The sequence below is a fragment of the Haliotis rubra genome, unplaced genomic scaffold (assembly GCF_003918875.1).
Source record: "Haliotis rubra isolate DU_JTF1 unplaced genomic scaffold, ASM391887v1 Scf314, whole genome shotgun sequence".
NCBI classification, from domain to species: domain Eukaryota; kingdom Metazoa; phylum Mollusca; class Gastropoda; order Lepetellida; family Haliotidae; genus Haliotis; species Haliotis rubra.
In genome coordinates this window covers 14,616-39,855 of record NW_025766985.1, presented here as the reverse complement: position 1 = coordinate 39,855, position 25,240 = coordinate 14,616, and the positions used below count along the sequence as shown (strand labels likewise).

At 38.5% G+C, this 25,240-nt stretch overlaps 1 protein-coding gene across 1 annotated transcript; it reads right to left on the bottom strand.

Annotated features, from left to right (window-relative positions):
- Positions 1-4,575: 4,575 nt before the first annotated feature.
- On the bottom strand, positions 4,576-20,528 carry LOC124283362 (perlucin-like). Its single transcript, XM_046719397.1, has 4 exons — positions 20,404-20,528; positions 6,521-6,606; positions 5,141-5,234; positions 4,576-4,875 (listed from the first exon to the last, which is right to left on the bottom strand). The coding sequence occupies exons 1-4, from the start codon at positions 20,453-20,455 to the stop codon at positions 4,652-4,654; spliced, it is 456 nt and encodes a 151-aa protein (XP_046575353.1). The 5' UTR covers positions 20,456-20,528; the 3' UTR covers positions 4,576-4,651.
- Positions 20,529-25,240: the final 4,712 nt, after the last annotated feature.

Below are 25,240 nucleotides of genomic sequence, written 5' to 3'. Positions count from 1 at the left end.
GAGGTGATACTTACCTGATTGAATGCATAGAGATTCAAACCTGGACTGACATTATAATCGCATTTGCATCGAATGTGTATTTCATCAGACAACCTCTGTTGCCTTGTTATGATTGATATGTTACACGTACAACTCACTTTATTTGTACAAATGTATATTGTTTTCTTTACTGCCATGCTTGTTTGTAGATCAATTGAATGATAATATCTCCCCCTCTCTCTCTCTCTCTCTCTCTCTCTCTCTCTCTCTCTCTCTCTCTCTCTCTCTCTCTCTCTCTCTCTCTCTCTCTCTCTCTCGCGTTATTAATGACAATTCAAGCTGTTGGGAACACTATTTCTTAAAAGTTATAAAATGTTCGTTTTTGATTGGAATACGTACAACTGAACGTGTTACAAACTTTCTTAACAGTATGGACAAACACATCAGGCCGTTTTAAATGTCTTTATTAATTCTTTAACGTCCGATGTATTCCGTTACAAATGCCATTTTTCTTACTCAAATGTATCAATATGGAAATCCACCTGCCACTTAATGTCAATGACTGGCACGTGCAGGTAGTTCTATCGATGGAAAGTACAGGACAAAACACATGCAATGATGCTTTTCACTGTCGTTCACTGTTGAGGTACCGGTTGAAATCGCAGCTTAAAATGAGACGGGTTTTTTTACACTTGCTGAAAGTGGTCAGAATATAGACCTTTCGGAATCTGGTCAAACTCAATGGCAGGTTTTTGTCCCCTTTAATGTGAGTCACAGTGCTATTGGTAGACTGTGGCAGAAAATTCAAGCCAATGGGTCCGTGGAATATGCACGTCGATCAAGTCGCCCCAGTCCGAGATGAAAGGCACATGAATAACACTGTGTTACGTAACAGATTTCGTAATCCAGCAGATCTTCAGACAGAACACTTCTATGTGAACAATGTAAGGATATCCAGGAGCAAAGTCCGTCGACGTTCAAGGGCAGCCTTATCTAGACGAGATTCTGGATCCGATAGCAGTACCATTCCTGCAAGCTATGAATGGCTGTTGTGGTCGACCCTCTTTACTGCAAAACGACAACGCTGGGCCTCACAGGTCCACGGAATTCATGAGGCAGCAGGGTATAGAGCGGATGGTGTGGCCACACGTCTTCGTTATGAACTTGATAAGGAGCATAAGACCAAGGTGCACCTTTGTCTTGGACCCACGAGGAGGGTACACAAGATATTGAATGAATCAGAGCTTCATGTTTGTCATTTCCATTTAGTAGGGCTGGTCTATACAACTGATGTTTGCTAGTGCTGTTTGAACGTTTTATCTGTATGTCACGATGTGTCACGTTTGTCAACATATTAAACATTGTGATGATACTCTTAGTTCTATTATTTCTGAGAAACTTTTTTTACATATATATCACTTGATCCTTTATTAATCACGCCTAGTATACATCGTCATATTGACAGTACAAAGAACGTAGAAAAAGATTATTTTGCCTCGTGTATAGTTTTTCAGTAAGGATAATGACATTAACGGTCAGAGATTCAAATACACGCACCTGCGTTTGTTCACATAACTGCCCCTTTGGGTTCAACTGAACGTATTTCTGACGATCTTGCGGACTTGTTTTGGAGATTGTGCGTGCGCTTTCCAACATATTTGGGAAATATATAAATCGCTACGAGTTTCAAAACAATAATATTATATCTCAGCGGCAGGTAGCAAATGAACTTTAATCTTAACATTGAGTTTATATTTCAAATCTCCGGAGATATTTCAGTCTGATTTCTGGCAGGTCATTCATATTTTATGCAGAGTATTCATTTTCAATTTCCATCTGGGGTATGGCATTAAGGTTACACGAAAGTACAATTTGAAAAATGTATTGACAGTATCTGCTTTGGTATTTAATGAAGTATCCTTACAGCCTTCTAGAGCTCAGTAAAGGCGATTTGTTATTGAGGAATAGAGGACGGTGCAGGAGATCTGTCACTGTATCCAGTATTGAGAAGCGTGAAGGAGATCTGGTAGTGCACCAAGTATGGGGGAACGTGTAGGAGATCTGGTACTGCATTCACTATTCACTACGGAGGTTAATATATGAGATATTCTACTGCATCCAGTATGGAGGAACGTGTATGGGATCTGGATACTGCATTCAATACGGGGGCTAATGTAGAACATATTGTAGTGCATCCAGTAAGGAGGAATGTGTAGGAGATCTGGTACTGCATTCACTGCGGAGGTTAATGTAGGAGATATTGTACTATATCCAGTATGGAGGAACGTGTAGGAGATCTGGTACTGCATTCACTGCGGATGTTAATGTAGGAGATCTGGTACTGCATCCAGTATGGAGGAACGTGTAGGAGATCTGGTACTGCATTCACTGCGGAGGTTAATGTAGGAGATATTGTACTGCATCCAGTATGGAGGAACGTGTAGGAGATCTGGTACTGCATTCACTGCGGAGGTTAATGTAGGAGATCTGGTACTGCATCCAGTATGGAGGAAAGTGAAGCAGATCTGGTTCTGCATCCAGTATGGAGGAAAGTGAAGCAGATCTGGGACAGCACCCACTGTCGCGGAACGTGTCAGAGATCTGGTACTGCATCAGGTATGGAGGAACGTGTAGTGGATCTGGGACAACACCAACTATGGCGGAACGTGTCAGAGATCTGGTACTGCATCAGGTATGGAGGAACGTGTATGAGATGTGGTACTGCATTCATGATCACTACAGAGGTTGCTGTGGAAGATCTGGTACTGCATCCAGTATGTAGGAAAGTGAAGCAGATCTGGTTCTGCATCCAGTATGGAGGAAAGTGAAGCAGATCTAGTACTGCATCCAGTATGGAGGAAAGTGAAGCAGATCTGGTACTGCATCCAGTATGGAGGAAAGTGAAGCAGATCTGGCACTGCATCCAGTATGGAGGAAAGTGAAGCAGATCTAGTACTGCATCCAGTATGGAGGAAAGTGAAGCAGATCTAGTACTGCATCCAGTATGGAGGAGAGTGAAGCAGATCTGGTACTGCTTCCAGTATGGAGGAAAGTGAAGCAGATCTGGTTCTGCATCCAATATGGAAGAGAGAGAGTGAGTGAGTTATTATTTTCAGTCACACAGGTATGGAGGAAGGTGTGAAGCTGAAGAAGAATTTAAAGTAGTCCAACTCTCTCCATTATGATGAATGATTAAGTTTAATGAGTATTAGACAGTTGTTCTGTTTTATCACCTCGTGGCACCTTTATGTGGACGAATAACCAGTGCGACCATGCTTTTAACATTCCTTAAGATACATATTTGTGTCTGTAAACATGAAACAGGCAGTTTGATGAGGTTAAACTTACTTGTGTATTTGACATTATCTTTTGGTGAAACTGATTAACTGAGTCTTGGTTGTCTAAGCATTTATGCAGAAGGCGCTTGAATATCAACGCTGACATTAAGTTGCCTGAAAACAAACGAAGTACTTGAGACAACAAATGTGTTCCCCTTAGTCGCGAATCGTTGTAACATGTGAATGTAAACATGATGATAGGCATTGTACTACCACAAGAAACCATGGTTACTTATCGTGATGGTCTACCGTCAGTTTCCATTGATCTGTAGCCCGTTTGTATATTGGTCTGTATTGTGAAATCTCTTTTTATGGTTAGTCATTATCTGTAATCTGTTATTTTGCTATGCTTTAGTGATTGATTGTCTTTTATTTAGTAAATAATAACCTTATTGATTTCTACAATCTTAATGTACATACCAACTGCAAGTGTCAATACTGAAGACTAAGGTCAATTTACTGTTGACTTGAGATACACTTTCAACAGTGTTGAAATTTGATTGCTACCATAGGTTGGTAAAGAGTTCTTGGGAAACATAATAACGATAACCAGCTTCACGTTGTTCAACACAAGTCCAACATATCGTTTAAAAAAATAGAGAATAATGAAATATAGAGTCAACGTTAAACAAGTCTGACATATTCCACCTTGTGATTCGTGTGCACTTGGGTAGGGTGACAACTCACATTGTAATTGGGCGATCGATTTGGACCAAGTTACGCCAGGTGGCTTGTCCCATTATTATCAGGGTATCTCAAACGTTCATTACTTGATCATCGACACTTTTCATACTTTATTGTTGAGAACCCGGAACCTGGAAAGCTTTACAACTCCTCCTATTTTCCAAAATATGTTTAGAAAGATAAAATATAATATTCTAAACACCTGTTTGGACTCTTTACTCCTATACTCGTTATGTATAAATTAAAAGCTTATAAACTCTACGTCGTGCCTTCCTTAATAATGCCTCCAAAGATCGAAACGTTCAAAGCTCGAATGTTCTGTCAATTTTCAATTTAAACTCCATAGTTAGGTGAGCGTTCCATCTACCTAAACAGTTCCAGTGGGAAACAATGTTGAAAGATGAGTGAAGTGTCACCTGGAGCAACCAGGATACAGCTATACATCATGTTTCAGACCTAGCTGCTGTATTATGAATTTACTTTTTGTAACAGTTGCCAGATATGGACTATACTTATCTCTAACCACATGACGATGCATGTTGACATCCTCAAAAGAAAAACAACAACACACTGGTGGATGTAAGACGTTTGTATTCAGCAAGACACTGGTATTGCCATTGCATATTCTTCTTACATTTGTGACAAAATTGTTAATGACGTCGTTCACAAATGAACCTGTACTTGTGATCGCAGGGTGCATCATTCCACCTGTACTTAAATGATCGAGGCAAGGTCATGCAATGTTCGTTACCCTTGTAATTATCAGGTTGACCTGGCGGCCACCCCCTGTACCCTAGTTTCTTCGCCAAAGGGCGCTCCCAGGTGAAGATTCCCTCTGCTCTCAGGTCAGTGCCACCGATGTAGAAGGTACCGCCTAAACACTCACCATAAAAAATGCCAATCAGACAATCATGATTATGTTAACTGTTTGTAATCTTACGTTGGCCATTTATTGTTGCTACACACAGAATGCTATACAAGAGTCTAAGCAATTTGCCAGCAGAGAAAAGGTGCCTGAAGATCTATTAGTGTTGCACACTAGTACTTTATACTCATCATTGTAATGTCATAATAAGGAGCTGTATGGCTGATAAAATAATTTGTGAAAGAGAACAACATAATTTTTGGAAGCACACTACCTTTGCCATGTCGGAGCAGGTAACTCTTGATCAAAGTATCTTCAGTCTTCCTTTCGATGACAGCCAAGCGACTTCCGAAAAACAGGCAGAAGGACTGAAAAGGTATAATACTGTCGTATTGCGGTTTGATCAAAACATGGAAAAGGTTCAACTTTGGATAGTATTTCATAAGAGCCAAAAAAGAAGTGAGAGTTGGCACACAAATTAAAAGCACATATATCCTCACATCGAAATCAGACCAGCTCCCATATTTAAATTCAAATCATCGGCGAAGAGAATGAAATCTAAGTGACGACACCAAACTAATCATTAAGTTGGGACACTATCATTAACGCGTCTGTCGTGTTTTCAATAATCGACGTAGATAAAACATTACACTTTTGAGTGAGTGAGTGATTTGAAATTGAAAGTGACGTCGGCAGTATTTGAGCCATACCGTGACTTTGAAGACTCATTAAAAAGCTTCAACGTTATAACACCCGCCAACAAAGGACAATATCACTGATATAGATTTAAAACTAGCATGCAACTTAACAAGGTTATCACTATTAAGGTATGTGCGAAATGATACAGGCTTTAGAGCACCAGCAGCTGAAGGTAGATCACCATTCCAGTAAAATGGGCACTAACAAATTGGGTTTGGAGAGAGGAGCCAGTCATTTTACGATACTTATAAATATCCCCGTCGATGTCATGGCCACGAAACAATCTCAGTGAATAATGATATCCTTCCGATTTATAACAGATGCAATGTGTATTCAAATATTTGTCATTCAATTTAGTTTGCTTAAAACAACCATAAGATAAAGGAGAACTAATCATATTATAAGTATCCATCATTAATGTTAATCTGAAATATCAATCTCTTGTCATTTAAAGATCACCACCGACGTTTGAAATCTAAGATAACTCCAAGGGGAACTGAGCATATATGTCACAGCTGACCCATACCTTTAAAGTATTTGAGTGAGTGAGTGAGTTTAGTTTTACGCCACACTCAGCAATGTTCCAGCTATATGGCAGTGGTTGGTAAATAATCGAGTCTAGACCAGACAATCCAGTGATCAACAGCATGAGCCTCGATCTGCGCAATTGGGAACCGATTACATATTTCAGCCAAGTCAGCAAGCCTGACCACCCGATCCCGTTGGTCGCCTCTTAAGACAAGCATGGGTTACTGAAGGCACATTCTAACCCGGACCATCACGGGTCTTTGAAGTATTTGAAACTTAATATGTCCACACGCATGGATAGAATCACATTTGTTGCTGTGTAATGTGATTCTTTTACGATTGAAAAATCTATGTAGGTTAGCAAAACATGTGCTCTTTCAAATGACGATAGGAAACATATCTATTTAAGAAAACATGAACAACCTACATTGGCTCCAGCGAAGTCAGCACTGTTGGTAGAGAACAGGTAGCATGATCGACCGAGGCTAACAAACCCAAGAGGACATCTTGCCGCTGAAATGAACATTGTTTTTGAGAAATAGACATATGAGCCTGCTTTGTATAAATACATTTACTGAGAAATATTAGCAGATTATTTGGTATAATATTGGTACTAATATAGTATTTTGATTCAAACTCAAGTAAAGCATGATGAGTTGCGAGATAAGGGTGAAGCGCAGGAGTTTGAGGCACATGATATCCACACATGCCGGGACAAAGATGGCTGGCTACTTGTACAGCAAGATAAGAGAACGGCTCTGCAGGACGGGACCGTGCACCGTTCGCAGGATTATGGCGACACTGAACAGACGCTTAGGATCACTAGATCGGAACGCATGGAATGTGTATGTTGCATATTTTAAATCTGTTTATCTGGTGTATTTTGCGACACGACGGTTTGTCTTTTGCAGTTGGTGCCAATGCTACCCAGAGCAACGGTTTAAGTATCTCTGTGCACTTAGTGGTTAACCATGGTCTCTTCAGTGTTTAAGCACGAGTACGGAGACTTTCAAATACGCCAATATACTTCATGAAGTAAACCGCAGCTACAGAGACGCTGATTACTGGATCCGTTCACATGTGCAACAGGCAATGTGGTTATGCTTGTAGGCGGAATTATGTGTATTCTCCGCACATAACAATCACTTTACATCAGTTTGTTTTGAATTTGTAAATACGAGTTTACAAATAAGAACAAAGGAGTGTAAAGTTGCCCATTACGAAAATATTACCGCAAGTCCTTTATGTGTCGTTAATATTTGCTAAACATGTGATTACATTGTGAGTACTACAATCAGGGACATAATGATAAACTTTGACAACTGAATAAAGATGAGAATATTATTGATATTCAGCAATGTGTTTGGTCGATTTTTTTATTGTTCCTGTCATATCAGGAAGAGGAAGATTAACACAACCTGTAAAACTATCCCTACAAACCGTGCACATGGGCTACATTCATCGCAGCCATGATCTGCACAAGTCGCTTGCATACCATTACATAACACACATTGTATCATAAGCTACACGCACTGTCTCAAAGAAGTAGCCTCATTATACCATAAGCTACATACACTGTACAAGGAGTTACACACATTGGTTTCATCGAAGTCTCATTGCACCGTGAGCTACACACATTGCACCATGAGCTACACACATTGAACCATGAGCTACAGACATTGCACCATGAGCTACACACATTGTACCATGAGCTATACACATTGTACCATCAGCTACACACATTGTAGCATGAGCTACACACATTGCACCATGAGCTACACACATTGAACCATGAGCTACATACATTGCACCATGAGCTACACACATTGTACCATGAGCTATACACATTGTACCATCAGCTACACACATTGTAACATGAGCTACACACATTGCACCATGAGCTACACACATTGAACCATGAGCTACATACATTGTACCATGAGCGACATACATTTTACCATGAGCTACACACATTGCACCATGAGCTACACACTTTGTACCATGAGCTACACACATTGCACCATGACCTACACACATTGTACCATGAGATACATACATTGTACCATGAGATACATACATTTTAACCTGAGCTACACACATTCACTACAAAAATTACTTGGTTTCCTGAAATCTGGAAACCATCCGTATACTGGGTAAGTGGGGAATCCAGTTGGTTTCCATTCACTGAAACTGAGTAACTGAGTTTCCAACTAGATTCCATTTTGGATTCTTTGATTTTTGCATTTCAGTAAATGGAAACCAACAAGAAACTAAGGTTATAGGTTTCTTGTTGGTTTCCATTCCTGGAATTTGCAATTGAAGGTTTCATGAAATTGAAACCAACATAAAACCAGAAAATGTAGTTTCATGTTGGTTTCCTGTGCACTGTTTTGAACTGAGTAACTTAAAATTTGCAAGTATTTGGCATGAAGTTGACCATCCTGGCATCCAGTTGGTATCCATTCATTGAAACTGGGTAACCTAGTTTCCTAATAGAATCCATAATGGATACTGTAAACTTATAGTTCCGGTAATGGAAACCAACAAGAAACTATGGTCATGTGTATACTCTTGGTTTCAATTCCTGAAACCTAGTTTCGAAGATTAACTACTTTCATATCATATTACATTATCAGTAATTGCGTAGAATAATTATGAGGTCTTAAAATTCAAAATGAATATGCCTGGGGAAGGAACAGCAGATTAACATTTGAAAGAGTACGTAATTTGTAAGATTGCTTAGATGAACAAGAAAAGGTTACCCCAAATATTTGTTGACGCATTGATCAACTTTATATTTACCTGTTTTTGTTGAACCAAGATGTTGAGTGTGTGGAAAGAACTGATACTGTGGGACACCAAATCACTATACTGTTATAATTTTGATATATATGACACATGAAGTGTTTCACTTGTGTTCGACAATAACTGTGAAGTCTGACAAGCTTAGATGAAAAATCCTCAGTTATCAAATTTCATTATTTATTACAATCTTAATTGTTATTAAATACCAAGTATTTATCGTCATTTCATATCATGGGGAATTTTGAAAATCTAAATAGATGGATGATATTCTACGATGAGTAACAATTTCCACTGTAGTAATGAAAAAGCTTAAACGTCAAAACGTGAAATTTGAGGGAAAACTCGGTTTAATTATTTTTGCTTTAGAATGTGAAAGGGTATAAGCATTTAGGAAGTTTAGTATAATGTAATTCAAACAATTGTCAATCCGGTACATACATTACGGATTTCTCAATAACTAGAATATCAGGGAATTGTACTATGAATTGAGGTTGTGAGTAATGTTTACCATTAAAAGCATTTAAAGTTAGTATAAGCTTTGACAGTGAGTTCAAGTACTTGACAAACAATCAGTGTCATGTCATTTGTATGTCGAGGTCTGTGTGTCGGCTTCCTTGGGGTTGTCTCGTCTTAACGGGCACCTATTATCAAAATTGAATTGCTGTAGAACATGCTGTAAAATTCACAACAACTCAGTGAAACCTGTTAATCCACGTTCACAACAACTCAGTGAAACAATACAAACCCTACATATACAAATACAAATACATGTAAAACAAGTCTAGACGAGATACGGGAAAATATTCGTTCACTCTTTAATCACACTTTCTTGTTCTTAGCTGCCCTTAGTTTCGTATCACTGAAAACAAAGCATAACAACTTTCGTAAGTAAAAATCAAACTTAATATATACTATTATTCAATTATTAATACCCGTCTACGGAATCACCGTCTACGAACCAGTCTGGGTTACGAATCCACCGCGTCTACGAACTGGTTCAGTCTACGAAATCACCGTATCCCTCAGGTACAGTGTAAATTTCTTGAATTAAGCAATAGCTCATGTTATGTGTAACGTTTTATGTACATAAGTAGCTAGGACAATAAATATGAAATTAAAGTTATAGACTTGATGGAACTCGATATGCAATTGCGTGTCGAAATGTTGGCAAGAGATATGGCTTCCTTTACTTAGTCAACTCAAGAACTCGATTGTGATTTCGATCAGGTCACATACGACTAAATGGTTCATTATCGTAATGTATGAAATATTGTCTTTGCAAGAACAATATGAACCACAAATATATCCAGCAATGTCACGACTCAAGATAACTTCCAAACGTATTTAGAAGTATTCGAATATTATTGCAAGAAATCCAATGATTGGAAGTTCTATTTTAAAGTTTGTTATTGAAAATTGCTTTTGATATTTGTACCACTGAAAACAATTCAGTGGGGGATAGTGAGTCATTTTGCATTTATAGGAATTCTCTGACCATTTTTAGTGCATGGTTAGAGTGAAGTTTCAAAATTCTTTGTCTAGTTATTAGAGTTACAAGACAGCCTATGACAAAAAAATCGACAATATTTTTCAGCCAACTTTTAAGACGATATTTATCATGATATTATAATGCTGTTGAGTGGATAAATTGTCAACACACTATTTTTGGAAACTGTTTTTTAATAGGTTTTCAAGTCAGTATAGGATAGATTACTGATGTATGAGGAAATTTAAGTTAATCATCTGACGTAAACAATTTTACACTTAGAATGTCAAGATATTTAACTCTGAATGAAGATTTGTGGATTTTGTTAGATCCACAAAAGAAGTTTGCAAAGAGAGTTGGATATATAGAACGTTTAATAGGATATGTTGGGGATACATTGATGTACATTGTCAACCTAAAATTATATGAACTTGTTAATTTTGCTTCTTTTGATATTAGCATATCTACACCTTGCAAATTGATATTTATTCTTCTATTTTCATGCCTTATTGTTATCAAGAGTACAATATCACTTAGAAAGTTCCTGCTTTTTCCCTTAATTTCTATATTTCCAGCATTCCATTGGGGCAGTGTTGGAAAAACTGAAGATGACTAACTGATCTTGACCTGCAACAGGTATGTGTAATCCAAACCCTTCTGTAAATGATGTACATTGTACATAAAATTATCCAAATAATGTAAATCCTATGAATCAGAAAAATACATACAAATTACACAACCACTATTTACGTAACTTCCAACTGAAAATATTTTCCACTTATACACATTTCCTTTCAGAAGCAGTTTGGCGGTTTTGGACGAACAAGAGGGTTCGTTCACCTAGAAGACAAAGAACTGGGAAAGCAGACTCAGATGTGTAAGTAAATTCTAACCGTTCTCAATTCTAATCTTACACAAGTTTAAAATTTAAGGAAAACCTTATTTGAAAAAAAATCAAGTTAATGTAATTTCTTGAAAATGTACACTGATATTCCAAAGAACTTTCAAAATAACCACTGTTTAATACGTGCAATGTATAATTAGAAATATGCAGCTAAAAGAGTTATAAATAGTACATAGTAAAGCGCCAATGTACATTACGGTTTGGTTTGGACATATTTCACCTTGCACACATCAATTAACAATTTATTAACAATACCCCACTAAATAGTAGCTGCAAACACATTGCCAATAGCAGTATGAGATATTAGTTATGGAGGTCTGCATATGACCCCATTCAATTTCTTGTCTGCCAGAATGACCCCACATTATTTTTTTTTAAATCCCAAATATTTCTTTTCACATTATTTTCAGAATAATGGATAATTCGTAGTTCTATACATATAATATCAAAGCATAATGCATGTAACATTCAGAAAATAAGTTATAGCTTTCACATGAGAATTTGTCGGAAATATAGGCAATGATAGCATGAATTTAGTGTGCATTCCTAAGAAATGTTATTAATTCAATGTCAATGTTTTCTATAAGTCACAACTGTTATTTAGTGAAAGAAAATATTTTTGTCAGTCATCAAATGTTTAACCCAAGCTAAGGAAATACGTCCTTCTCTCGCTTCTCTCTCTACACTTACAAATTTCATTAAGTTCTTCTGCGATTGAAACTTTTGTCACTTTTCAGGTCAAATGATCAGTTTTGATTTATTGAACTTCGTGCTTATTGGACAGTGGTTACAGTTTATTTTTCCTCTAGCTTAAGGAACATTAGACAGTTTTCCTTTCTCCAGCTAGCGATAATGTTGACGAATGCTTGTTTGTACTGATTGTTTATTGTTTTCTAACTTTCAGAAGCTGGAAAGCAGGAGGAGGAAGGTCCTGACAACGCTTGACTGGCCGGGGAAGAAACAGATAGTTATTCCTCTCTTGGGGAAAGAGTTAACATTTCTCAAATTGGAAAACCAAATAATATGGATTCATCTACATTGATGAGTTTAAGAAAACATCCCATACTCACTGCTATTTATTCCCTTATTGCTTTTAATTATTTAGGCATTTTGAAAATTCAGTTTTTATTAATGTGAACATTCGAAATATCAGTTGTTTATCAGCAAATGGTTGAATGTAAATAAAGCTATCATGACTTTGTGTTTTATTCTGTTATTTGTCATCCTGACGGTTTTACCATTGTGCAATTGTATAAAATACCTGATTTGGTATGTGTGTTGCATGAAACACAACCTCTTTTCTGGAGGAGCGGGTAAGGGGCCAGCACAACAGATTAAGTTTCATGGAAACCAGGTTATAAGCTGGGAGCTAGGTTGGAAACAACAATAAACTAAGCACCAGCAGGAGCCTCCATGAACGAGTGGGCAAAGTCCCGACATGGATACTATCCAGATACTGGTGCAAAATGTAGTTTCAGTTTTAATGGAAACTAGGTTATAACTTGGAAACTAGGTTGAAACCAACAACTAACTAAAACATGTAAAGCAGGTTGAAACCTACAACAAACTAAAACATGTAAAGCAGGTTGAAACCTACAATAAACGGAAACATGGAAACCAGGTTGAAACCTACAATAAACGAAAACATGGAAACCAGGTTGAAACCTACAATAAACGAAAAAACGAAAACCAGGTTGAAACCTACAATAAACGAAAAACGGAAACCAGGTTGAAACCTACAATAAACGAAAAACGGAAACCAGGTTGAAACCTACAATAAACGAAAAAACGGAAACCAGCTGGATCCAGCTTGGAGGAGTGGGTAATGAATCGCACTGGAAACCAGCCAGAAATGGTGCAAAATTCAGTTTCAGTTTTCATGGAAACCACAATGAAACTATAGGAAACTACATGGAAAACAACTGGAAATGGTGGTTTCCATGTCGTTTCTTCTCAGTTTCAGTGTTCCGGAAACCAACTTATTTTTGTAGTGATTGTACCACGAGCTACACACATTGAACCATGTGCTACATACATTGTACTATGAGCTACATACATTGTACCATGAGCTACACACATTGCATCATGAGCTACACACATTGCACCATAAGCTACACACATTGTACCATGAGCTACACACATTGCACCATGAGCTACACACATTGTACCATAAGCTACACACATTGCACCATTAGCTACACACATTGTCTTCGCGGGCTAGTTTCATTGTACTATAACTTACACGCATAGTTTCCATGAACTAGTTGCATTGTATACTGAGCTACACATATATGATCATATCCCGAAGAAACACACATTCCATCTTCAGTTTCGAACACAGTACCTGTAAGCTACGTTTTCTGTTTTTGTTGTTGTTCAATGCAACACTTGTTTATATTCCAGCCATATCATTGCGCCTGTAAACAATCGAGTCTGGACTATACAATCCAATGATTGACATCATGAGCATCGATCTAGGCAATTGGGATACGCTGCCACATGTCAACCAAGTCAGCGAACCTGACCACCTCTTACGACAAGCATGGGTTACCGAAGGCCGATTCTAACATGGATGTTCAGGAGTAAACGTTTATGGACACAAATGGCTATTCAAACCAAATCATGTAATACCCCAGATCCATAGTTTTCGTAGTTACCAATTGGACATAATCACTCTACTTTTGGAACAGAGTTATAGAAATAATAATCGTATGGAATAATGGCATCATTTTCGGTGTTATAAAGAGTCAAAAGCATCATCTTCCATTCACTATTTAGTTCTCCACCAAGTTGGACACGAATGATAACTACATTTGGATAGACATGGTTGAGAAATGCAGGGGTTGCTTCATTAGTTTCTAGGTGTATATCTTCACATATGGACGCAGTTATTGGTGCCATTATCATTGGATCCGGAACAATATTGTCAAGATTCTCAGATGACTGCCCTATTTCCATGGCAGTAATCGCCATTTTATCTGCTCTTACATATATAAATAAACAGCCTATCAAAACTTTAGGCGGTAGTTACAGTTCACTGACATTTCAACAAATCAAACTGAAATTTCTGTTGTGACCGATGCAGTTTTTTGTATATATTTCTTTTAAAATTCAAATATTTTACATACATTTCGTATAAATAATTAGTTGTCAGTTCCTTAAGTTTTACCAGTCAGCAACAACACGCTAAACCTGTACTTCTGTGTCACTCTCTGATTGGCCCCATGCCAAGAAGCTCATTTGAACAGCTATTGTAAAAACGCATGCTTTGTTCAGAAATCTGTCATACATGACAGTTCTAAATGCTCTGGGCCTCGTTTTACAAAGTGATCGTAGTGCTACACCTGTCGTAAGTCTATGTTAAAGTATGGGAGTTACGATCGTCTTAGGGTTACGATCTCTTTGAGGAACGGGGTCCAGGTCAGCAAAGGGATGAGTTGTCATAAAAAAATAAGTATGTTAAGTATCCATTATATATACTCATGCCAATAATGGTTGTCACCCCCCTCCCCAATTAAAAAAATTGAAGGGGTGACAACCATTATTGGCATGAGTATATATATTGTGTTGTATTATAATAATACAGTTTGTTTGTATTGTCTCTTTAAGCAAACAATGAAAGAATCACGGTCAAGCATGTCCTGCTTGACTGTGTTGATTTTTCAATAAATATTTCAGTGTAAAAACGTTATCGGATCGTTTTAACAAAGTTTATCCTCAAGTAGTTATTGTTTTGTTTTTTATAGGAAATCGATTTAATTGAAATTTTTTGAATTTCTATTGTAATTGATCAATGGCTTTTAATTTGTTTTTAATAACTTTGACTGAAGTGGCAATACCTTCATATGAGTTTGAAGTATCGTAAAATATGAGGGGGTATGTAAGTCCCATCTCTGTCAAGGTATTTTTCATACTACATGGTTTTAATCGCACAATATCTGTTCTTTTATTGCTTGGCTAAATTGGAGGGTTAGGTCCCATACTGCCTACAGTTCCAAACTGCCTACATCCCAACTCCGAACAAAAAACATTGTAAGCAGCGTGGGAAAAGATTTGTTGCCCTGTGGAATAATGGAACAGCCCGAGTATCAATGAAGAAGGGGTGCTTCGTTTGGAGTAAGGGATAATTAGGGGGATAATATTAGTATATATCTGTGCATCTACTTCTGTGTATAGTATGTTTTGAGTCTTCTCATCCAATAAAGACTACAAGACAAGTACAATGATATTGTTTTATTTTGTTTTGGGAAGCAGTTAGCATGCTGATATTATAACCTCCAAAGCAGGATTAACTTAATCCTATTTGATCAAGTTGGGTAGGCTTGTTTTAAGTATGTTGTTACAGGCTTTGTCTGTCTTTGTCAGATTATGTTGAAACACATGGTAAGGACTAAATTGTTGAGATCTCATCTTCTCAGTTAATTAAACTCCTAATAAATTAGAAGGGGAACCAACTGCATCCATCACACAATGGCAAATGTTCAACAGAGAGCTCGATGCGAGACTTCTGAGACTGACGGAGCACCTCCAGAGCGGCAGAAAAACGCCTCTTCAGTATCGTGATGCTGCTGGACATCTCATCAAGTTTGCAAAGGTTGTCAGTTGTGTGTAATTGTGAAATATGTAAAAGACTGTAAAACAAGTAAAAGACTGTAAAACCACTGAAAGACTGTAAAACCTGTCAAAATCAGTTTTTCATGATAAATCCATGTCTCCATGTAAAGTCTGAGAATTCTCAGAATGAATAAAGATGTCCTATCAACCAACCCTTGTCATTTTTTAAACTTCTTTGGGCAGAGTGGGAAGACACCATAGAATTAACCAGCTAACTAGTCAAGTTCATTTTAGCAGTGGTAGAACGGTCAGATCGGTGTATTCACTTCCTGATCACTGGACCGTATCATGTTGTTTTAACCTGTAGGCAGTTTGGAACTGTAGGCAATATGGGAATACACCAATTGGAGCATAATCGCCATCCGCTGAAGGGATGGCGTAAATCCAGCTAGGGTCCATGCAGGTAGCAAACGTACTGTAAGTCCCCATGGTCTTTCTTCAGTTGCTAGTGGTCATTAGCCCGTTTTTACATTGTATTATTTTTTATAGAGATATATTTGTAAGATAACATTCAAGTTTTATCTTAATATCTGTGATACTATAGTAGTTTTACTGTCCATCGTCGACAGATGTTAATCTTGAAAATGTATTCATCATTCATTTAAAAATTATTTTCGTCACGATATGGCTGAGACGCTAAATATCAACTCAGTCACTCACTTTAAGCAAACTATATGTATGTTATGTAATCTTCAAATAGGATATGACTCGGGAATTAGATATTTGCAATGATAATTAAATAATCACACCTTGCGAATGAATGGATGTGTGTAAGTATTGTTTTATTTCTAGAGATGGTAAGGGGAAATGGGGTTTAACGTCGTATTTAAGAACATTTTGCCCATATGAATAAATAAAGTTAATACTTGTATAGCGCCTGTTCCAACGTATTGCTCAAAGGCGCTTAGGCGAAGGCTATGTTGAACAAGTGGGTTTTTAGTTGTCGTTTAAACTGGTCGAGATTGACAATGTTCTGAATGTGACGAGGAAGACGGTTCCAGAGCCAGGGGCCGGCTTTGGAGAACGATCTATCTCCATAGTGTCTTTTCCTAGTCATAGGAACATCCAGTGCTCTTGATGGTCTTAACCTAAGATCTCTCCCTGGAGTGTAGGTTGAAGACATGCATGCGTGGTATGTGTTGCTAAATGTGCTAGCCTAGACTTAAGCTGGCTTTATAGTGCTAACTCACTGAGATACCATGCCGCAGTTAAGCATGAATACTCCACTCAAACATCTTATAGTGACTCCGAGCCGACCAGTCCTTGTCGCACCCATTAATGCCAAGCGCCAGGCAGGGACCAACAAGTATCATATTTTAACGTCTTTTGGTATGACGCGGCCGGGGATCGAACTCGCGATCTTCCGCTCTCCGGCCGGACGCTCTAACCACTACATCACGGAGGCGGTCTTTATTTGGTTTTCTAAATAGCCTGTGAAACATTTCTTTGCTGGTGAATCTTTGCGAATATGTTATGTGCGTTGCTGTATTAAATCTCGTCTACATGGTCTATGTGTATAATCTTTAAGGTAAACGACCGCCTCCGTGGTGTAGTGGTTAGAGTGTCCGACCGGAGAGCGGAAGGTCGCGGGTTCGATCCCCGACCGTGTCATACCAAAAGACGTTGAAACATGGTACTTGTTGGTCCCTGCCTGGCGCTCGGCATTAATGGGTACAACAAGGACTGGTCGGCTCCGAGTCAGTATAATGTGTCTGAGTGGGGTATCTATGCTTCACTGCGGCATGGTATCTCAGTGTGCTAGCACTATAAAACCAGCTTAAGTCTGGGCTAGTACAAGCAGCCGCACATACACACACACACACGCATGCACGTCGTCATATGAGCGAAATATTCTCAAGCACGACGTTAAATCCAATTTCACCTCACCTCAGCTTTAGGTAAACGGTAATAGTTGGTTGGCTGTTCAACCTACACAATTAGGATACGATGTGGGTGTGGGTGGGGTGGGGGTGGAAAGGTTACAAACAACATCACACAGCTATAATGCTGCTGAATCAATATTTCAGACTCAGACTCAGGCTCTTTATTTTCGTAGATGATGGCCGTTGACACCTATAGTACAATGACGTGCTTAGTATTGGAAAATCATAATGTCATAAGCGCCCGGTCATAGGTTCGCAGTGTAAACATTTTGGTCAGGTAGATAGCAGTATTAAACAATACAGATTTATCTTTGCTGGACATAAATTGTATAAATTTAAGTTTAGTGTTGTATGTAAAGTAATAAGGTGGTATATACTTCTCTCTAATGTTTTGGTAGAGAGGACAAACTAATAGAATATGGTATTTGTCTTCAAAACCATCATTACAGAAGGGACAGATTACATCCGTTAACGGAATTGCGGAACCAGCAGAAACGCCGCGTCTATACTCTGGATATTAAAACCGGTTGATGCGCAGCGAAATTTAGTTAAAACACGGCGCAATTTAGCAGATTTAACGAGATGTAAATAAGTCTCTGCCTGAAGGATGGTTTTGAATGTACAATACGAAGTTAACAAGAAGACAAAGTCATCAATATCCCCCGCAATGGCAAAAAGCTCTTCATGATTATGTCTACGAGTTATGATTATGTCAAATATTTAGGTGTGTATATAGAAATGAGGAAGGAGAGTATTGAAAGGTTTTTAAAGTTCTGCTCCAGAAAGCAGCACTATCACCAATTCAGGCTAAGTCAAACTTGTTGCCATGGAAATGCCAAAAATATTTTATTCAGAATTCCAAAACTACCAAAAGGCACCAGTACACCACCCGACCAATCTATGTGCCAAGTTTGGTGAAGAAACATTGAACGGTTTTAGAGTTCTGCTCCGGAAAAGAGCACAACCACAATTTCAGTCTAAGTCAAACTTGTTGCCATGGAAACGCCAAAAATATTTTATTCAGAATTCTAAAACTACCAAAAGGCACCAGTACACCACCAGATCTATCTATGTGCCAAGTTTGGTGAAGACATATTGAACGGTTTTAGAGTTCAGCTCCGGAAAAGAGCACTATCATTAATTTCAGTCAATGTCAAACTTGTTGCCATGGAAATGCCAAACATATCTAATTCAGAATTCTAAAACTACCAAAAGGCACCAGTACACCACCAGATCCATGAATGTGCCAAGTTTGTGAAGAAATATTGAAAGGTTTTAGAGTTCTCCTCCGGAAAAGACAAATGTGCATGGACGGACGGACGCACGCACGGACGGAGTCCATTGTAATACCCCCGACAAAACGCGTTGCGGGGGATAACAATGAGGATTCATGTAGACGTGCACCTCAATCCTGCATATATACATCTTTCAACCGCTGTTTAAATACAATAATAAAATTATCAATATTACCAACATCATGTTCTAGCCAAACAAAACCAAAGCCATGTGAAAATAGAACACAAGACACCCAATTTGCATAACCGTGAACATAATTATTTTTCAACATAGCATAACAATGTGTAACACATCTATTTTCAGGCGTTCTCATAATTTTAAACCAGTATTTAATGACACGCGTATAAATGTTTACATACAATGGAGTACATCCACACTCTCCCAGAGCAGCTTGGTATGGAGTTCTGTAACTAACTTTTCCAGAGCAGCTTGGTATGGACTCGTTCAACTGGTTTGCTGACCAAAACACTCCCCAAATTTCCACACCGTGAAAAAGAATAGGTAAGATTTTACTGTCAAGCATCATGAAAAACGCGTCTGTTGATAAATCAGGAAAACGATGAAACATTTTACGAATAGGGCCTAGGGCTTTATCTGCCTGTTTTGCTAAAGTATAACATGCTGAATCAATATCTGCGTATCATATAGTAACAATTGTACAATCAACTGTGCCTTTAGACGACATTTCCTATGAATGTAGAAAGGGTTTTGTCACTTCTATTTAGAGGGTAAGCATAAGTTTATTTACAGTTGAGCAAGACCTATGGTATACATTCTCGTTGTAATAATGTTCAGTGCCATAACATATATCGTTCTGCACAAAGCCGTTAGAAAGTATGTTTAATCACAATGATAATTTTCGTATTAAAGTCCAACTTGCTTTGAGCAGCATATTTACCACTGTATATATCAGTGTATTAGTGCACCTATTTAAAGTATTGGTAAAAGATGAATGGTATATTAGTTTCTGTTGTGGAAAGACTACGATATTTATAACCATGCACCTTTTATAGTTCTTATGTATAATGTTGTCATGTGTTTCAGGTTCTTTCACCATATGTAAGGCTTTCTTTTACTTATAACCGCACTACAGTATTTTTATATGTAATCTATACATAACTTATTCTCGCAAGTTGGGTTTTAAGCCGCTTTTGGCAATATTCCAACGATATCAAGGGACACCAGAAATGGGCTTCACACATTGTATCCATGGGAATCGAACCTGGGTCTCCGGCGTGACGAGCGAACGCTTTAACCAATATGCTAATCCACCGTCCCCCCCACTAAACAGAACTAGAGAAACTGATTGCAAGTCACATTACCTGCCCCAGCAGTTAGAGCGGACATCACAGCGAACAGCAGCACGGCGAACATCTTTTTCTGACTTGCGTAACTGTGCTTCAACTGCAGTCATATGCTACAGCAGTTATCCTACCTGAATATATAGATACATTTATTTGCATAACTCACACCACTCCCATCCCATAACTCAAAACACATTTAACACGTTGACGGTGAATCGTGTGCATGGGTGTAAACAAGCTCAATGCAACCTTAATGTTGTAAATCTCGATAACCATAAATCAGGGCATATCGTATTACAGGTATTGCCTGATCATAAATTCTAAACAATGGCGGTAAAGTTTGGTGTTGGAGCATCTGGTCACATCTGGTTGTTTGTTTCATGATTTCGTGCGTGGACGTTGAGGTGTTGTGACTGGAAAAGGTGACATGTGCGTTTATTGGTCATACTGACAACATGTGCCATTAAGGAAAGCACCACGTTGCCGTGGCTAGTCCCTCATCATGGTCCGGGGGAGTCATATCTTCTGATTATTAAGAACTCTAAAAGTATCTCTGCTCAAATCAGTAATGATAAAAACAAGGTTTATTGACAAATAGTTTGGTTTTCCCGGTACCGGACAAGACAATGAGAACAAAGGAGTAGTCTTCATGCATTTCATTGTGGTAGTCTACCTAGTAGACAGTAGAAATATTTACATGTAGTTTGAGGTGATTCATTGGTTTAAGTAAAATATACATTTTGATATCAATGTTAATGGCAGGGGAAGTAGTTCAGACACGTGCAGTATGGTGTCAGATAGAAAGTTGTTGACAATATCGTCTTTCATGGACCAAAGTCACGCGACGTTTTGATGTAACAGCCTCACAAGGGATGGCTCAAATCGTCTTTGGTCGACAGTGGATAGATTTACTGCCAACTGATTGTACTTTGATAATTCCAATCAATTAATTGCAGTGTTTCGTAAAATTTATGTATTTGTACTGATGTATTTCTGCGTTCATCATTAATATCACAAAGACGTAACATATTTCACCACTTTGGTGAATAAATGAATGAATGTCTGTATTTCCTCCAGATATTATTGATCCTCAAAACAGCCTTTGTGTGTAATTAAATATCTATTTTAAAGAATACTCCCTCTCTCAATTTATCAGCTGGTGTCGAAAACAATGAACATGACAAAACTGACAGAAATGCTCTGGGCCTCGTTCCACAAAGCATCGTAGTGCTACGACTGTCGTAAGTCTATGTTAAAGTATGGGAGTTACGGTCGTCTAAGGGTTATGATCGCTTTGAGGGACGGGTCCAGGTCAGCACAGAGACGAGTTGTCATAAGAAGTAAGTATGTTAACTATCCATTATCTATATATTGTGTTGTATTGTAATAATGTTGTATCCAGAGGGGTTTCGCAGACAATCGGCCATTTTGTTTTTATGACGTCATCACAACAGTGTGTGACCTATGTGTGGCCTAATCGATTTGGATAGTGAGGTCTGAACCCTTAAGCCCCACCCCCTTTTGTCCCCTTCCGGACCAGGTCATTCGTAACTACTCGTCCCTTTCCGTAACCTGAAAGTAGACACATACCCCTCTCGACAATAGGAGCAGACAATAGAGCCTAAAGTTATCAATCTATCCTCTGTAGATCTAAAGGAGGAGGAGATCACAGTGTTATTGAAAGGTATGAAATTCACCCCTACTCCTGCAAAACAAGATTTACATGAACTAGAGACAGATATTCATGATTTTTTAGAAAGTTACGGCTTTTAGACCATTTTGAATTGATACAGGAATTGAAGATGTGTCGCTCGCAAAGAACAAAAGTAACTTTACACCTAAAGCTGATAAAATAAAACCCTTGATAAAGTAATTGAGCAATTAAAGGAATTACCTTTCACAGAACGTTCTTATAAAGGGAGATCTAACATTTCGGGTAAAGAGCGGGAAGCCTTATACTCATTGTCGAAAAATGACTCCATGGTGATTAAACAGGCCGATAAAGTCCGAATCCCAGTTATCATGGACACCGACTATTATCGGCAGCTGTCACTAGGCATTCTTACAAATAGTGAATATTAGAAAAAGCTTCCAGAAAACTCGGAAAAAATAGTAATTTTAAATCTTAAAAAATTAGTTCATTCATAATCCAGTAATCTTACAGAACAAAAAGAAGATTACCTCATTAATTTCGAATCGAAGGAAAGTAACTTCTATGGACTCCCTAAAATTCATAAAAGTGCGGTTATAAGCTCAGGATGTAAAAATCTCTCATCCCCCTATGTTAAGTTACCACCTGCGAATGATTTAAAATTACGGCCTATTATTGCGGGGCCACAATGTCCAACACATAGGTTAAGCAATTTTGTAGATATACTACTAAACCTCTCACCCAACACGTCGAAAGCTATTTACGGGACACTACTGATTTTCTCAATAGTCAGTTCACTCCCAAAAGACAAACCTCCCAAAAGACAGACCTCGCATAAGACAGACTCAATGAGCCATGCTGTCCACCCCTATTTAATTAATGAGCTGGCCTAAGGAGAGCAGAGTATGGCCCATCCCAGAAAGGTTCTCTGAACCACATTTGAACCTAACTCATACAATTAGTGTATCTATTCAAGTATTATACAATTATAAATAACTGGAGAATAGGACGTTTTTATGACAGTTGTTGTTGAATTAGCTTTTGCAAATAACTGGAGAACAGGATGTTTTTATTACTTAAGATTATTTGAAAATGAAAGTGAAATAGTTTTTATAAAATACAGTATATACAAAGTAAATGGAGAACGGGACGTTTTATAATATGAAAGTTGCTTCCACCTATGCACCAGTGTGTAGGGTATATGAGGAAGGCAGTTTAACGTGTTCAATTCACTCTCAACGCCAGTTTACTGACGAATTCAACATGCCACGACTTAGCGAAGCTGACCGGAACATCGCAATCGGACGTCTTGAGGCTGGCGAATCTCAGTCATCAGTTGCAAGACACTTCAACGTGCATCACACAACAATTTCCCCGTTTATGGAGGCGCTACAATCAACTGGAAGCTCGACCCGCGACCGACCTCAGGAGTGGTAGACCACGGGTAACCAATGCTGCACAGGACCGCTACATCCGGGTGTTCCATTTTACGTAACCGGGCCGTCCCAGCAACACAAACAGCAGAGAATGTCCCAGATCTTCGCCGCGTCTCCGCCCAGACCATCAGAAATCGCCTCCAGACAGCACGGATACGCCCTCGACGACCTCACGTAGGATGCACACTACGACCTCATCATCGCCCTGGCACGTGTTTCGATGGTGCAGGAACGTCCAGAGATGGAATTGGAGACATTGGCAGCGAATTTGGTTCAGCGACGAATCTCGTTTCCAACTTCAAAGACACGATGGTAGGACGAGGGTCTATAGACGGAGAAACGAACGTTACGCCCGTAATTGTGTAGTTGAAGCGGACAGATTTGGAGGAAGTGTGATGGTATGGGGGCCATTTCTTACAACGGGAGAAGTGACTTGGTGCACGTCCGTGGTAACCTGACTGCAATTCGTTACAGGGATGAAATTCTGCAACGTCATCTTTTACCTGTCATCAACCCTCAACGTCACGTTTTCCAACAGGACAACGCCAGACCGCACGTGGCTCGCATCACGATGGACTACCTGACGAATCAGAACATCACAGTTCTTCCCTGGCCTTCAAAATCCCCGATTTGAACCCAATAGAGCATTTGTGGGACCAGCTTGGGAAACGCGTTCGACGTCGTCAGCCTCAACCCAAAACGTTGCAACAACTGTCTCAAGCCTTGCAGGAGGAATGGAGGAGGATCCCCAAGCACGGATTCAAAGACTGATCATGTCCATGGACAGGAGGTGCCAAGCTGTGTTGCAAGCTCGAGGAGGTGGTCACAACAGGTACTGACCTCCACGCCATCTGTACGCCCCGGTGCAATGGTTTCAGAGACAAATGATAGCTGCATGTTGTAAAGCTGGCTCTTGACAACATCCATGTGAAATTTTACGTTCGTGCGATCATTAGTTAAAGTTTTATTTGGAAACAAAATAAAGTGTTTACATTCCTGAGTTTTCACCTGTGCGTTTCTTTTTGCAGAGTATAGTTATTTTTCCAATGACTATTTTGTTGTTGTTGAATTAGTTTTTGCAAATAACTAGAGATCGATGTTTATATTACTGAATATAAATGTGAAATAGTTTTCATAAAATTCAGTATAAACAAAGTATATAACTGGAGAACGAAATGTTTTATAATAGTTATTGTTCCCATGACTTTTTTTCCGATCACCCTTCCAGATGGCTACCTGTATGACAAGAGCAAGGTGAAAGGAGAAAATGATGACGTTCAAGTGACTTTCTAATAAGTGTTATCTGTGCACTGACAAACATGTGATGTAAAATATGGTGCTTGGTCTCATATGTTTGATAGGTACATGTAATGTTTTGATAATAAACACAATTATTGTTTTGAAAATATTCACAAGTAAATGTGATCTGTCAAATATATGTTGATGTCTTAATTTAAAAATCATAATTCATCACATGAATTGATAAAACTATATATTTATTACTAAATGTTTTCTTTTTTATCTCGGCACATACCATAATTATCAAGGGTACAGCTTAATTAAGCCTTATGCAACCAACCATAAAATGTGTTGTTTTAAGCAGTCTGTCTTTTGGGAGGTCTGTCTTATGGGAAGATACCCAATAGTCTCCCCGAATCAGTAGAGGAAGGTACAGAATCGGTAAGTCCAATATTCCACATGATCTTGGAATTGAAGCTATCAGCTATTGGCTAGAAAAACTTCCGTCTGTAATTCCAGATCGAATACC